The following is a 17,497-nucleotide window of genomic DNA, read 5'->3' on the forward strand; positions in this document are numbered from 1 at the left end:
ATGTTATATATGTCTCTGATATCACAGAATATCTATACAAGATGTTATATATGTCTCTGATATCACAGAATATCTATACAACATGTTATATATGTCTCTGATATCACAGAATATCTATACATGTTATATTTGTCTCTGATATCACGGAATATTTATACATGTTATATATGTCTCTGATATCACGGAATATCTATACAACATGTTATATTTGTTTCTGATATCACGGAATATCTATACATGTTATATTTGTCTCTGATATCACAGAATATCTATACATGTTATATTTGTCTCTGATATCACGGAATATCTATACATGTTATATATGTCTCTGATATCACGGAATATCTATACAACATGTTATATTTGTTTCTGATATCACGGAATATCTATACAACATGTTATATTTGTCTCTGATATCACAGAATATCTATACATGTTATATTTGTCTCTGATATCACAGAATATCTATACAACATGATATATATGTCTCTGATATCACAGAATATCTATACAACATGTTATATTTGTCTCTGATATCACAGAATATCTATACATGTTATATTTGTCTCTGATATCACGGAATATCTATACAACATGTTATACATGTCTCTGATATCACAGAATATCTATACAACATGTTATATTTGTCTCTGACATCACGGAGTATCTATACATGTTATATATGTCTCTGATATCACAGAATATCTATACAACATGTTATATTTGTCTCTGATATCACAGAATATCTATACATGTTATATTTGTCTCTGATATCACAGAATATCTATACAACATGTTATATTTGTCTCTGATATCACAGAATATCTATACATGTTATATTTGTCTCTGATATCACAGAATATCTATACAACATGTTATATTTGTCTCTGATATCACGGGAGATCTATACATGTTATATTTGTTTCTGATATCACAGAATATCTATACAACATGTTATATTTGTCTCTGATATCACAGAATATCTATACATGTTATATTTGTCTCTGATATCACGGGAGATCTATACATGTTATATTTGTCTCTGATATCACGGAGTATCTATACAACATGTTATATATGTCTCTGATGAAAGGTGAAGATAACGAACAGTGATCAATGTCTCTGATATCACGGAATACTTATATGATTCAAATTTATTGTTCACGCTTTAAGTCATCCATGCACATGTAGGTGGCGGTTCAGACAGTTTTTTAAAAATATATATTTTTATAAACATTTTGTTGTTTTAATGTAATATACAGTTCCTAAATTGTATAGTTATGATTTTGTGCTATGATATATCATTCCTTTCACATTTAGTGGGATCGGGATCGGAATACATATAATGCGGTCGATGATCGGGTACGTATCTCAGGCATATCGAAATCATGATAATTAATGATGAATTCCATTTCAAGAAAGATATATTTATGTAGAAATAAACACGTGTATGTGTTGTCCCATTACAACTCTTTCATAGTTTATTGCAAGATATCCATATTACAGAAAGAAACAGAACAGTTAAAAGTCAAAATGAAACTCTGAAATATCGATCTGCAATGTGTGACAAAGACTTTCTTCAATATGACATTGGTATCTCCACAAGTGTTAATTTTGTGGTAGAGATAATGATATCTATCATGTACTGACAAAAAAAAATACAAGTAAATCTATGAAAGGTGCTGTACTCGTACTGTTAATGTTTCTTTGTTCTTCACCTCCCAAGATATTTCGCAGCAGCGTTAAGGTTACCCAAATTCTGCATAGCTAGAAAATTTGACACTTTATTCATATGTCACTACGTTGCCAAAATTGATGTCACTATGCAGCTTTTAATTACTTAGACGAGGTTGTAAATGATTAATATCTCTTTCTTGTAGTGTAACATGCTTGATCATGTCACTAGTAGTCACGTAAATCAATATGTATATCCTGAAGTTTCTGTAATGAATCGTTTCTGCACAAGTGTAGGATGGCATGAAATTCAAATTCAAAGTAATTTTCCAAATGTTACAGCCAAAATGTAATGCTTCATTTGTGACGTCATACAGTGCAAAGTGCACGAGATACTTTTCTATTCAGCAAAATGTGATCTTTCTTGGGGAGCCTTATCTAAGCTGTGTTAATGTTTCTATTTCCTGTTAATTACCCTGTAAATGTTGTCTTACGTTGATTGTCAATTACAACAACCACGTGTGACGTCTTTATGTTACAGCGTTACGATCCATCACGTGACAAGTATAAATATCCAGACTGGGTATGCACTAACGTTTCTGTTACATCATGTTGTAAATTAACCACTCTAACATTTACACATGTATCACTTATAGTTTGTTAACTTAGTTTTGTAAATGAATCATAAGTTTTAATTTCAGTAATGATATAATTTGTTTGAAATTGGGTTTTGCTGAAGTTTGTTGCTTTTTTTGTTTTTTCCCACATATGGATAACATGCATCATTGCTTGTTTGAAAGTTTGGCATGATATTAAACTTTTATAATCAATTAGAAAATCAATAAATAAATTTCTGATAATATATCTAATACTGTAACAAGCATGTGGTCAGAATTGTTAGGCTAATTATTGATATAGTGTAATAATTGCTTTCCAAGATCGTAGAACTCCGCCAAGGCAAAGTGACCGAAGCTCAATCTGATATCTCAAAGCGCAACATGGATTTAAATGGGGTCAAGGTCGTAACTATTAAACCAGTCTGATATCTCAAAGCGCAAGATGTCTTTTGATATCTAGTTCCCTGTTGCCAATCATGAGCCTGTTTAGTTAAACTGTCGTAACATTTTCAGCTGTAGCCAATCATGAGGCTGTTTAGTTCAACTGTGGTAACATTTTCAGCTGTAGCCAATCATGAGGCTGTTTAGTTCAACTGTGGTAACATTTTGCTTCTCTTAAATCAAACAAACACGAATCATAAACGTAGCGTCCTTGGCGGAGGCAATAAGAATTTGTGACAATGCTTACCATATTGTTTCTGATGTTTCGTGTTTAAAAACGTACAGTAGTTTACTCTTCTGATTACAATGCTTTCTGTAGTTAGGCTTCCGCTAATTTACATTGTAACCTATCTTACAGTACGAGAAGCCACTTCAGCCCATGATGGACAGCTACGCCAACCAAGTAAGAATATGGTCACATAACAAGGAGAAATAGTCTAAATTTCATATACTGTAAATGCACAATTGGGGGGGGGGGGTCCTAAGGTTCATTGTTCTTGTGACAGGGATATACCCACATATTCCCCTCAACTCTTAATCATCAAATCAAGAGCAACGCACTTATTTTTCTCAAACCAATTGAATTTGCACCAGAAATTCGAAATATAATCCGTACAAGTGTTATATTTATAAATTACAATATTGATTTATGTAAAATAGCATATATGAACGATTCCTCTTAAATTATGAGAAGAAATTGACAGAAAAATTAATCGTAAAATATTTAATATACAATATAATATTGAACTTAGTATAGAGTGAGAAGCTGTACCATAAGCATTTACCACAATAAGACGATGAAGGTGTTCTTCTCTTGTTTTCTTTGCAGCAAAAAATGGCCGATAGGACGACCTATCGTGACTATGGAGAGGTAATTGTTTTTACAGATGAACAGCCTTTTATGATTTCTACTCGTTTCTCATAAGGTTTTCCCTTGAACTCGTATAACCCTCACCGCTGTGTATGAGTCACTAATATGTTTGATGTGTTTCAGTTTCTACAAGACAGAATCAAAAGAGAAGAACTCCGAAAGGTGATTGATATGTTTTCTTTTCACAAAAGGATTTTTTTTTTTACACATTTAATGATGTTCCTAGTCTGACTGATAATTTTGTTTTCATGATTTGATTTTGTTTTTGTTTATTTTCAGCAACCATTAGAATACCCAGCAGCTAATCTGGTAAGTGCAATCAGCAACATGAATGTTGTATACCACCCCTGTATACAGAAACTACCACTGCAAGTCTTATCACAGGAGATGTCCTCTGTATACAGAAGCTAAGTCTTTTCACATGAGATGTCCTCTGCATACAGAAACTAAGTCTTATCACAGGAGTTGTCTACACGTGTTTTTGTTTTGATCGATCCGTGAAATTGCAGCCTCTGAATTAATGAAATACTGATCCCATGTCTTAGGTACGTTACCGGAGCAATTTATCAAAATACGAAGTGAGTGATGAGGGATTTTATTAATTGATTTTCCTATTTCTCTGGGATACAGTTTATTAAAGTGGAAGTGATCTGTATGATTTCTATGTACCTAGGTGTATCTCGATAAATGTACACTGCTTATCTGAATAAAAATGCACCGAATTTCTTCCATGATCTTACGAAACCCTGGGTATACGCCATCTGAATGCAATTCATACACACCTTTATATAGGACTTGTTTGCTTTTCCTGTCTTTGGATTTTATCCACGGTTTAAAATATTCAATAAATCTTTTATCAAAGTGATTTCCATCTGTATACATTTGAAAATGATTTGATGAATTTACCGGGGTAGGAGATCACATATATATTTATCTGGGTTTTGAATATTGATTAGAAACGTTAAAAGCTGGAGAGAGATTCAACCAACTCGTTTTACTGATCCAAAAATCGATATTGATTGTAAGAGAATATATTACACCGACACCCGAGAGTCATTAACTTCTATATCTTTGTTTACAACCTGTAAACCTGCGCGGACATTGACGAATCTAAACAACTTAAATCTCCCGAAAATGTCAAAGGAACTTTAATATGATTGGAGCGTGCACAAAATATTCCTGTCACTTGATTTGGATTGGTTTAATTACTAAGTGTACATAGGCCTGAATTCCTCTAATAGTCTTCCCGAGTCTTGGATGTGTTTGCTTTTGAATAGCATTGAGTATAGGATTAGCCAGTGTCATAGTGGAGTGTCTTTTTACGTGATTCATTGTCAATTTTAAAATAGCCTACCCTCTTTGTTGACACTGTGCATAGTCTTTGGGTCACATGGCTACCACAGACCCTTTCCGATACACAAACAGCAAGTTAGATACGGTGGAAGCAGGTATCGAGGTCGTAAAAACGAAAGTGGGGCTAGTAGACGATAAAATCGGAGTCATGGCAGACGACTGGAGGATGTATGGATCTAAAATCAATGAGCTGGAAGATAACATTCATTATCATGATTCCAAAATGGATGAGTTCAAAACAAGAGAAGAAATCCATTCCGCTAAGCTTAGAAAGCTGGAGGACGAGCTATCCAAACTCAAAGTGCACAATACTCGTCTCCAGGATGAGTTGTGGGTCATGCAGAAATCACCTAGGTTCGCCAAGGAGGAGCGCGATCGACCAAACTATGTCTCTACCAATGATAAAAATGATACTGACAAAAGGCATGTGGATTTTCAGAGGGACCAGCTGAGCCACAGAGATACCTATCGGGAACGGATGTTTGGACCAGACACCGAGAACAGATATTACACAAGGGATAACGAAAGGTTCAGAAATGCCGACAAGGGGCGACAAGCAGAGGCCAAAAGTCGACGGGAAGCGGAGAAAATCGAATTGCATGATGGGAATTTCAAACCATGGGCGAGAGATGCTTATCAGAATCCATCTCATCATCCGGTAAGATTGCATCATGATGATCTTTTCAGCTGACGTCTGCTTCGTCATAAAGACGCCATTAGTTTCTAGACTCATTCATCTCATTTATTCTCATTTTCTATTTAACGTGCATTGATTTCTGACCATAGATCTTCTTCTTTATTTCCTCTTCATACATTGATGCCTATTTAACTGGAGGGTGTCATTCTAGGTTTCATAGTTTATCCATTACTATCCCATACTCTAACATAAAGGGGTATTTGTTTTCTTCAAACTTATCATGGAAGATATCGAAATGTCTAGGACTCCAGTGAAAGTCGAGTGGGATTATCGGATTGTTGTTTCTTGTGTATATATAAACGCAGCGATTTTGAAGGTTGCGCAAAGCATACAGATAGGAAGGGCTCTAGTTGATCACTCATTCTCTCTTTACTTATATGTCGTTGTCATGGCATACACCATTGAACAAATCCTTTCACAAATTGTATTGAACTAGCCCACAAATAAGATTCAATTTATTTTAGTCCCGCGATGAAAAGCCATTTGTGCCTGCTTTGTGTGGAATCATGTCGAACACCGAGGAAATTCTAACATAAAATACAAAGATTTATGAATGTCAAATATAGCCTGACGTGAAATGCTTTAGTTCAGATATTTCTTTGAGCTGAGAAAACACTTCCCATCAGGTAATAAAACCCAGGTACGGAAATGCACACAATATGTGTATATAAAACATCTGAATTAATGTACAAATAAAATGATCACCCCGCATTGAATGTTTACGCGCCATTTCAATAAGTCATTGATAACTGACAATACACTCTTATTCTTTACAGCCTCGCTAGACATTTTTTTTGCAAAATAGATTATGAAGTTATCTCAGTGTTAAATACCCTTGATGGAATAAATCCACAGAAGTTAAAATAATAACACAATTGATAAAGTTCACCTACGATTTTATATTTGATTTGCTTTTAATTTTCCGTAATAGTACATTGAAAATGTTTTCGTGTCTGTATTGATTTTACACGGAGTTTGAATTGAGATTTAGCAGTAGGCCAACAATCAATGTGGGTTCCTTTTGTAGGGCCCAAACTTCTTACACGACCGGTATTTACGCCCCGAGGAGCGCCAGGTTTGATGCATGTCGTGTGCATTTAGTCAGTTTATATATCATCATTACACGATCTGAAGTTTTTCATTGGGGTGGGTCATTCGATGCAGCATGATGCTATATGATGTCTCACAATCTGGTTCACGCATGTTCATTCAGTGTTCAGCATGCTTCATGCAGAATCACAGCGGTTTATTTTATTCATAATCTTATGTATTTTTGTTGCTTCGACTTTTGGAATCATAATGTTGGAAATGCTTGCATGCATGAATACATTTATTGTTAGTAATGGAAATCACCTTGTAACCACTGGTGGTTTTTCTTAATATTATGCATGATAATGTTACAGAAGTTTTCTATTTCTAATTCATAAAATGGTTTAACTTTTTGAAATAACCTATGAACCATGTATTCAGGCTTCGTGATATATCAATGGATGTATTTTTCCAGCTTCGACGTGAACTAGACAATGACAATGGCAAAGACAATGCCTCTGTTCACGACAAAAGAACAGAACACCAGGTTTGTCCAAGGCAAACTAGAAACTGTGTTAATGTCCGGCAGCGTAACTGCATTTCAACAGCAATGCGATTTTTATTGAATATTCCACACATGATCTGATATATCATTTAAACTAAAAATACCATAAGTATATTAGGTTTATAATCATATCATTTATAACACCGGGAGTAAAACGGTAGCTGGTTTTGAATTTTTTTGCAATATCTTGTCAGATTAGCTATCTTGAAATGAAATAATCTTATTCTTATTCAAAGCATTCGCTAACAAATGACCATGAATTCTTTTAAAATGTGTCAAAGAAAAAATCAAATAAAGGAAATTCTTAAATTTTAACAATTCTCTGTTTAAACAAAAATGACATGATGTTTACCCACCTCTCACAAAATTCGTTATACGCTCAATGCAAATGAAATGCTTAGGTTTTATCAGCACTGATTTTAATTTCTACAGGTGATGTTCTATTCATTTATCAAAATCAGTTGAAACACCCTTAACTCCGAGACACCGCTATTATAAAGAAATTAGGGTTTGATATACATGATTTAAAAATAGAAAAAAGAATAATAAGGATTATATAAGTTCTTATTCTACAAGTGTAAAGCTAGGATTTCAGGTTGGGAGGGCAATTAAGTATCTTGTTCTATCAGGCCTGATAGGGCAATTAAGTAATATGTATCTTGCAGAATACAAGGCCCCATACTGAACCAGCGAGCCAGACTTGGAGTGATAATTTAGAGGTAAAGAATTCACCCATGCTAGAGAGTGTTCACTATTTTATAGCAACATTCAGGGGGTGCACCGGAAGTGGTATATCATGTCGTTCTACGAACACGTCGTAACTTCGTTTGTATTTTTAGCACAACCAGGCAGTCGGTGTCACTGGGAGTTTTGAGAGATCGCTTTTCATGTAAAGGGATGTGGTTGTAGTGTAAAACCTCAACTATCAGTCTGCTGATTTTTATGTGCCTCTTTTGCAGCCCAAGTCTACCAACAGTGGAGTGTACCTCTTTATGAGGACACACATGGACGGCAAACCGGACGTCGTTAAAGCGTTGAAGGAAGGACGCTCCGTTTTGGCCAACTCCTACGGTCAATTGAAGGGCATCGCTAATAGCACAGAGGTCAGTGGGACTATATCTGTAGCACAGAAGTATGTATTGTACATCATCACGCTGACTTCACAGAGTGCAATATGTGTCGTCTGTATTCTCACTTGAACTAACGTAAAATAAGTATTCCTGGATAAACCAATACCTGATGTTCAGTATTATCAGTGTTCTGCTCGCGGACTTAGAAAATGCTGCGACATGGTGGAAAATCACGATAAATTTTGAATGTTTTTACCATATCAACTTTTACGAAAATTCTTAAGAGTCACAGACGATGACCTAGAACTCAGTCTATAGTAATATTCTTAACAAGTACCAAAAGATGCGACCGTCTGATCACGCTGTAGTGGTTCGATACCAGACGCGGTCGCAGCATTTTCATTCAAAATTTATCGTGGTTGTCGTGTTTTTGGACCATGTCGAGCCTTTTCCTTAAAGGAGAAAAGAAAACGGTGAGTGCGAATCGTGCTGTGTTTAAGTAATTAACATATTTCAATGTCATGGCCTCCCCTATTTTATCTGACCTTAGTTTGATTACACCTTAGATCCACCTACTGGAGGGTCGACCGGAGGGTTGGACCCACGTTCCGAGTAGCAAACCTGACAGATCCTGGGATGTTGGCGACTCCGTTATCATTTTCTGGTTCCCCACCAGGAAAGAGGCAGAAATGTGGCTCTATCACGAGAAAAAATTCCAGAGGGCATCTTTCCCAGAATATCATGGATCGGACATGGCTTGTTTGCCAATTAATTGGAACCCAGAAAATGGTATTCTTTTTTTTAGTAATATTCTTAGTGTTATTTGGTTAGTAATATTCTTGGTGTTATTTGGTTAGTAATATTCGAAGTGTTATTTGGTTAGTGTTATTTGGTTAGTAATATTCTTAGTGTTATTTGGTTAGTAATATTCATAGTGTTATTTGGTTAGTGTTATTTGGTTAGTAATATTCTTAGTGTTATTTGGTTAGTAATATTCTTAGTGTTATTTGGTTAGTGTTATTTGGTTAGTAATATTCATAGTGTTATTTGGTTAGTAATATTCTTAGTGTTATTTGGTTAGTAATATTCATAGTGTTATTTGGTTAGTGTTATTTGTTTAGGATAAGATAATGATACTGACTTACATTTCACCCGGTTTCTCTTTTAATAGATCGACATTACCCAACATTCCTTGTGACGGAGTATGAAGGAATTGTTGATCCAGATCAATTTAGGGAGAAGTTTGTCTCTAACATGTATGACATATTACAACGTCACAAAGCTGAGCGGTTTGTTATTCAGACAGTGGGAATTAAGATGTTCCGGGGGAATTGGTTTAAACAGAGAAGTGTTGTCACGTGTAACAGGTTCCCGTCAAGCCAAGCAGCCCTTGATTTCTACAATGACCGTGAGTACCTGGCAAATCTCTCCCTCCATATGTCATTAAAATGTAACAGAGAGACTTAAACTCGAGACATGTCATTAAAATGTAGCAGACAGACTTAAACTCGAGATATATCATTAAAATGTAGCAGAGAGACTTAAACTGGAGACATGTCATTAAAATGTAGCAGAGAGACTTAAACTCTCGAGACATGTCATTAAAATGTAGCAGACAGACTTAAACTCGAGACATGTCATTAAAATGTAGGAGACAGACTTAAACTTGAGACATGTCATTAAAATGTAGGAGACAGACTTAAACTCGAGACATGTCATTAAAATGTAGGAGGCAGGCTTAAACTCGAGACATGTCATTAAAATGTAGCAGACAGACTTAAACTCGAGACATGTCATTAGAATGTAGCAGACAGACTTAAACTCGAGACATGTCATTCAAATGTAGCAGAGAGACTTAAACTCTCGAGACATGTCATTAAAATATAGCAGAGAGACTTAAACTCGAGACATGTCATTAAAATGTAGGAGACAGACTTAAACTCGAGACATGTCATTAAAATGTAGGAGACAGGCTTAAACTCGAGACATGTCATTAAAATGTAGCCGACAGACTTAAACTCGAGACATGTCATTAAAATGTAGCAGACATACTTAAACTCTCGAGACATGTCATTAAAATGTAGCAGAGAGACTTAAACTCGAGACATGTCATTAAAATGTAGCAGAGAGACTTAAACTCGAGACATGTCATTAAAATGTAGCAGACAGACTTAAACTCGAGACATGTCATTAAAATGTAGGAGACAGGCTTAAACTCGAGACATGTCATTAAAATGTAGCAGACAGACTTAAACTCGAGACATGTCATTAGAATGTAGCAGACAGACTTAAACTCGAGACATGTCATTCAAATGTAGCAGACAGACTTCAACTCGAGACATGTCATCATTAAAATGTAGGATCGAGACATGTCATTCTTGAAACATGAAAATTGTCATACCAAACTTTACAATCTTCCACAGTAACAGAAATTCGAGAAAGGTGTTTGTTACAGTCTAGTGTGCATATGAAAGAAAGTACTTCAGATGAAAATAACTTTTCAAAATAAAAATATATAGATATATAGGTATACATGCTTTTATTTGATATATGTTTGCAAGACACAAGAAATGCATCAGAGGTCAAACTCGTCTTCTTAAGTTTTCGAACTAGTCTGTTTTACTATTAACTCTTTCAAGTCAATATACGTAATTTGACTTAAGTTTGAAACATTTCATGATCCTTTCACATTTTCTGTACAGCTTCGTGCTATGAGTTATGAGATTGATCACTGTTCGTTATCTTCATCTTTCACTTGTGACGCACACGGAGTCCCGAATCGTGTCCATCCATGACCAATGTCTAAAAATGAGTCTCTTTCGTCTCAACTGTTTTTCTTTCATTTTGTAGCTGATTATGAACGTCTGAGAAGATCAGTGAGGGAAATCTCCAAAAGCAGAACCACCTTCATGTTCACTCTCACGGAACGTCCGGTTTGATCACGTGATATACCAAAATAACCTGGTGCCAAAGTCGCATCTACAAAGCCTGTGATAATTTTTAAGATACTTTGCCCTCTAGTAGAACATTCTGTGGATCAGTATTATTCAGATATAGTCAGCTTTAATTCTCAACTAATTCCGGTATTTTGCCCTCTGAATCTATTAGATGATAACCGGTTGTGAATGGCGAATACCTTAAATTTCCGCTCATTGCTGACACACCTTGTTTGGTTTTTATATGGGTTTGCCACAAGGTTTTCCCAGATGACTCGGTGGTTTCTAACTCGGTTAAACATATCCTCTTTAGATATTGATCTTGGCGTACAGATATCTTGTTGAACTACTTAGATAAACGTAGACCTGCCCTAGATATTCCTCCGTAGTACTGATAGACCTTTACTTTGGTAAGCATTCTTTGTTTGTAAACCTTGTATATATTGCACTTCCTTCATATCTATCTATTTATATTATTCAGTACTGGACATTTGTGTATGTTATTTATTTCCACTATTTATTTGCTGTATCTGTTGGGAGAGGTATCGTCCAATAAAGAATTTTAAAAAAAGAAGCTACCTTTCTTGTTTGTTGACTGCAGTGTTTGAAAAGTGGACAAACTGAATATTAAGTCTGTATACGGTAGCTGTGACACGTAATTAATAATTGATTGCTTACATTGTTCACTGTTCGTTATCTTCACCTTTCATTTTATATAAATAAACACATTTTACATAGGTACACTCCAAACAACTAGCTTTGATTTACTTTATCATCAAGACAGTAAATAGTAAAAGTATTTTGTTATTCATAAAATTAGAATATTCTAAAGAATTATATATCATTGGGTCAATTTTGCTCTGTCTTGAAATGGATCAGACTGCCAATAGACTTATGTAACAATATTTACTTTCATCAAGCACAATAAGAAAAGTATATATTGACACTCATAAAAAAGAAAGAAGGAATTAAAAAAGCAAGATACCATGAAAAAAAATTACCCGTCTTTTGTCGCATTTCTGTTTTCTTCATTGATAGCTTTTGATATTGGCACGCTATGCAGAGGCGACATTATATTATGTTTGGTATCTTCCTCCATATTTTTCGCTATTGGCACGCTATGCTTCGTACTTAGATATTTTATTGAAAGTAAATATTAATGACAAAATAACAACTCAACTGTATGACAAACGGGATGATTTCAGCTTCTCCATCATCAACTTCCCATATTTATGTAGCAATATTCCATTATCACCTGCATATGGAGTTTATATCTCTCAACTGATTCGATACACAAGAGCTTGTTCTGCGTATGGTTAGTTTTAAAATCGAGGCAAGCTATTGACAAACAAGTTGATGGTACAGGGTTTTCAACAGTCTCGTTTAAAATCACCATTTCGCAAATTCTATGCTCGTTATAACGACCTAGTTTGCCAATACAACCTATCATTGGGTCAAGTACTGTCTGAAGTATTTCATACCGATTGTTAGGCCGTTCTTGGCACACTGATTTTGACTACGGATAACCCCGTTTACCTGATCAAGATATAGTGCTCACGGCGGGTGTGACCGGTTGACAGGGGATGCTTACTCCTCCTAGACACCACATCTGGTATGTCCAGGGGTCCGTGTTTACCTAACTATCTATTTTGTATTGCTTATGAGATTAATGAGACTGATCACTGTTCGTTATCTTCATCTTTCATGTAGAGGAGAAATGTATAGTATCTTCCTCCATAGCTTTTGATATTGGCACGCTATGTAGAGGAATACATTAAACACATTATGACGATATCTGTAATGTGTAGATTAACCTGCTGGAGGGACTGGAGGGTTGGAACATCCGGTTCAACATGACACGCACTGGTGACTATTGGTCCGAACGCTCCCAGAGGACATCAGGCCTCGATTTCATTATCATTGTGTTTTGGTTCCCCAGCCTTAACGATGCAGAAAAATGGGTCATCACCGAAAGAAAGTTTAAAAATCCACATTTTCCCGATCCTGACGGAAGTGACGTCGTCATCCTACCTCTGAATGATAGTCCACCTCAAGGTATAGTTAGCTTTCCATTGCAGCAATAGAGGTAAATTGGGAAAAAAAAGAAATTATGCTGTATGTCAATGTGATATAGATTCACTCCAGCCCATTTTCCCGTTATCGAATTAAATCTGTTTTCAATCTATTTTAAAATCACGAGATGTATTTCCACCAGATAGGCAGGCTACGGTGATTCTATTATACAGCTTAGAATTTCTTTAATCAGCTACAATGCCTAGGGTATTGTTTTACCTATGTATTAAATATACAGGTATACAATAGGACGACATATACTTCCAATATATGATCCTATGGAAAAGAAGTCTGTAAAATAACACATAACCAGTCAACAAATACTGTGTAATAAATAACTATTCAAATATTTACAGAACGATTAGCACATACATACATGATGACGGAGTATCCGCGGTCATTTGACCCCACTCTGTTCCGCGATACATTTGCACCAAGAATAAAGGATCTGCTTTGGAGGAAATTCGGGATTGACGGATTTTTCATTCAATGCATACGTTCTCGGTACATCTGGGGATCCTGGATCAAGCCGTCCAGCCTGGTCACCACAATCCGATTCAACAGCAAATCGGAAGCCAACGCATTCTTCAATGACCGTAAGAACAATACAATTTCATATTCTTTAATCATCGGGTCTATTTCCCTTGTAAAAACGCAGAATTTGATTTGACAAAAGACAAGAGATCTCTTTAGGATCATTTGTTGACAGATTCGTTTAGTATATACAACACAGATGATATAAGTTTCCATTTTCATTTTAGTGAAAAACAACATTCATAATTCTGCTTTGATAATGCAATTAGAATTGAACAATAATTCAGTAAATATCAGAATTGTGCAAAGAAAAATTTCTTGTAATCCATTTTATGAAGTTTGTGGTTATCGGAAATCTTGTAAATATGAAGTACATAGCACTGAGCAAGCTCATAGATCATACATCTAATATCAATCCTGTTCTGACAATGTGCTCTTCCTTTTTCTCAGCTGAGTACAAGCAAATCCGTCAAGAGATCAGCAGACGGATCGAGCAGCTTCCTATTCATCTGAACTGGTTTAGACCAACTACCTCCATGTTCACCATTAACGAGTATGTGTAACCAAGAAGATGACGGACCAAGATTTAGCAAAAACTGTAAACTGGAGTATATATTCTGAAAAGTATACGTTTTAAAAGTATATTCCATGTCATGATGTATTCTCTATTCTGCAATGCACTTCCTTAGAGTAGAATACCTGTTATTGCAAACAGTAGGCAAACGAGTCGCTATTCGACCAATGAGAGACATGCATTCCGTTGTCCGCGGTGTCGTGAAGAGTCATGTGATGTAGCTTTACACTGTTGAGATTTGTGGGTAGTGGGGACGTGTTGTTGGCCACTGGGAACGATTGTTTGTTTGTTTTTTTATTGAAAAATATATTTTTACTTTTCTCCCAAGTGCTTATTTAATATTAACCATTTTATATCTTTACATCGTTATAAGTGTTGAACACTAATATTTTGTAATGTTTTTATAAATCTGTTCTGATAAATTTTGTTTGTTTCTTTTTTGATCGACTACAAGAGAAATAAAACACTTATGTGCAGTTCTAGTTTTGAAGATATTCTTTAAAAATTTCCATGCTAAAAATGTTACCGAACAACGAGTACACATCAAGTAATCGCCATCATAAATCCTTTCATCACCTCTTTTAAGGAGTATAACAGGGATTAAATTTAGAACATGTGTACTGTCTAACAAAGATGTTTACAGTTGCATACGTGTATGGTTGATAAAATCCCATGTGATTGATAGGAATCAATCCGTGTGTATTTCAGCATTTACGAAATGGTATTTTTAATTTCATAATCGTCGCCAATTTGAAAGATGAGAGTGAACATTTCAGCATCACGTTTGCATGAAAGGCGAAGATAACGAACAGTGATCAATGCAAGGTGAAGATAACGAACAGTGATCAATCTCATAACTTCTACAAGGAATACAAAATAGATAGTCATGAAACGTGATTTTTTTTTATATTTGTTAATTTAGATGAGGTTTACTTGAGTCTGATGATATAGCAGGTTAACGAAATTGCTAGTTTGCAGGGTGTAGGCATGTCTCTGTTTTAAAACTCTCTTTTATATCCACCAATCATCACCTTCTGTGTTATAAATTGCAAGCCACTCTGACTCTACACACAAGTACTCTGAAGTTGATAATAAAAAAAATACTGGAGTTCCTCATTGACAATATTTACGTAGTCTTTGGTGATCAGGTCTTCCAACTGTATGTTGAAATTCCCATGGGCACAAATTGTGCTTCATTGTTAGCTGACCTATTTTTGTATTCTTATTTGGCAGAGTTCATTCAAAGACTTCTACGTGAGAAGAAAAACTTCCCGCTGTGGTCCTCAACTCGGCATATAGATATACGGAAGACGTTTTATCGAATAACAGTACGCATGTCACAGTAAACTCGAAATAAAAGACACCAGAGTCGTTCAGTTCTGCTCCATATTTGAATATTCTATTAATCAGAGATGTCACCGGCAAGCTAACAACACAACAAACGAAGTGAGTCCAGCTTGTCCATCGCCATCTTTCCATATTTGTGTAGTTCTATTGTTACCTGCATATAGTGTTTATATCTCACCTGGTTCGATACCCTACACGTTTCAGATCTTGTTTAATGTCAGTATTTCGCAAATATTATGGTGGTTATTATGATTATAGATTGGTTTGAATGCTGTCTTTCGTGTTTCATACCAATTGTTAGGTCATTCTTTACATATTGATTTTGACTACCGATAACTTCGTTTACCTGATCAATATATAGGGCTCAAGGTGGGTTTGACCGGTTAGCGGGGACTGCTCTCTCCTCCTAGCCACCTGATCGAAACTCTGGTTTGTCTAGGGGTCCGTGTTTGCCCTTCTCTTAATTCCATATTCTTTAGGAGATTCATGAGATTGATCACTGTTCGTTATCTTCAACTGTTCATGATAAATTCCATCCAAAAGATTTTAAAATGACTTTCCTATATATTCCTATAAAACTCTTTTTGAGGCCATAAGTATCTTGGTTTGACTAAGGACATGTACACTTGCATACAATGTTTGACTTTTCTGATTCTGTGGTTTCTAATAAAAAGATTTTCTTAACACACCACCTACTATATAATTATATCCCCTTATTATCCTTCCTTGGAAAAAACCCTGAATCTTCTTTACACAATGGAAAGTTTGGTTGAAATTGATAAAATGGTTCTTGAGAAGGTAAAACATGAAAATATACAGAATTTCAATCAGAAAAGCTTCCATGGCTTTCAGCACGGGTTAACACAAGGTATATCATACGAAAGGTTAAATTGAGGAAATCTCCACGTCTCATAACAAGAAGCCCATGGGCCACATCGCTCACCTGAGTCACCTTGGTCCATATCAGAAGACTTTCCGTATATATTTGCATGTAAAACCGTAGTCCCTATCATGGGCCTAACCTACCCCTGGAGGCCATGTTTTTGCAAACTTGAATCTACACTATGTCAGAAAGCTTCCATGTAAATATGAACTTCTTTGGCCCAATGGTTCTTCAGAAGATTTTTAAAGATTTTTCCTATATATTTGTATGTAAAACTTTGATCCCCCTTGTGGCCCCATCCTACCCCGGGGGCCATGATTTGAACAAACTTGAATCTGCACTATGTCGGAAAGCTTTCATGTAAATATCAGCTTTTCTGGCTCAGTGGTTTTGAGAAGATGATTTTAAAAGATTTTTCCTATATATTTGTATGTAAAACTTTGATCCCCTATTATGGCCCCATCCGACCCCCGGGGACCATGATTTTAACAATTTGGAATCTGCACTATATCAGAAAGCTGTCATATAAATCCCAGCTTTTCTGGCTCAGTGGTTCTTGGGAAGAAGATTTTTAAAGATTTTTCCTATATATTTGTATGTAAAACTTTGATCCCCTATTGTGGCCCAATCCGATCCCCAGGGGCCATGGTTTTAACAAACTTGAATTTGCACTATATCAGGAAGCTTTCATATAAATCTCAGCTTTTCTGGCTCAGTGGTTCCGGAGAAGATGATTTTAAAAGATTTTTCCTATACATTTGTATTTAAAACTTTGATCCCCCTATTGTGGCCCCATCCGACCCCCGGAGGCCAGGATTTTAGCAATTTAGAAT

The 17,497-nt window shown here is 35.7% G+C and overlaps 1 protein-coding gene across 26 annotated transcripts in view; it reads left to right on the plus strand.

Annotated features, from left to right (window-relative positions):
• The window catches only part of LOC125664304 (uncharacterized), a 33,065-nt gene extending 18,209 nt beyond the window's left edge, over window positions 1-14,856 (plus strand). For 13 of the 26 annotated variants that reach the window (XM_048897004.2, XM_048897002.2, XM_048897017.2 and 10 more), the window contains 13 exons: window positions 1,321-1,362; window positions 2,216-2,257; window positions 3,091-3,135; window positions 3,562-3,603; window positions 3,727-3,765; window positions 3,883-3,912; window positions 5,396-5,614; window positions 7,158-7,229; window positions 7,913-7,966; window positions 8,207-8,350; window positions 13,062-13,308; window positions 13,683-13,922; window positions 14,311-14,856. In XM_048897004.2, coding sequence (XP_048752961.2) covers window positions 1,321-1,362; window positions 2,216-2,257; window positions 3,091-3,135; window positions 3,562-3,603; window positions 3,727-3,765; window positions 3,883-3,912; window positions 5,396-5,614; window positions 7,158-7,229; window positions 7,913-7,966; window positions 8,207-8,350; window positions 13,062-13,308; window positions 13,683-13,922; window positions 14,311-14,423 — 1,329 coding nt within the window. In that variant the 3' untranslated portion in view covers window positions 14,424-14,856. Of the gene's footprint in view, window positions 1-1,320; window positions 1,363-2,215; window positions 2,258-3,090; window positions 3,136-3,561; window positions 3,604-3,726; window positions 3,766-3,882; window positions 3,913-5,395; window positions 5,615-6,680; window positions 6,729-7,157; window positions 7,230-7,912; window positions 7,967-8,206; window positions 8,351-8,883; window positions 9,107-9,488; window positions 9,726-11,167; window positions 11,844-13,061; window positions 13,309-13,682; window positions 13,923-14,310 lie in introns of those variants that run through there. The other 13 variants (XM_056152358.1, XM_048897016.2, XM_048897018.2 and 10 more) reach the window with 12 other exon arrangements.
• Window positions 14,857-17,497: the final 2,641 nt, after the last annotated feature.

Source organism: Ostrea edulis, chromosome 1, assembly GCF_947568905.1.
Source record: "Ostrea edulis chromosome 1, xbOstEdul1.1, whole genome shotgun sequence".
Classification (NCBI taxonomy): Eukaryota; Metazoa; Mollusca; class Bivalvia; order Ostreida; family Ostreidae; genus Ostrea; species Ostrea edulis.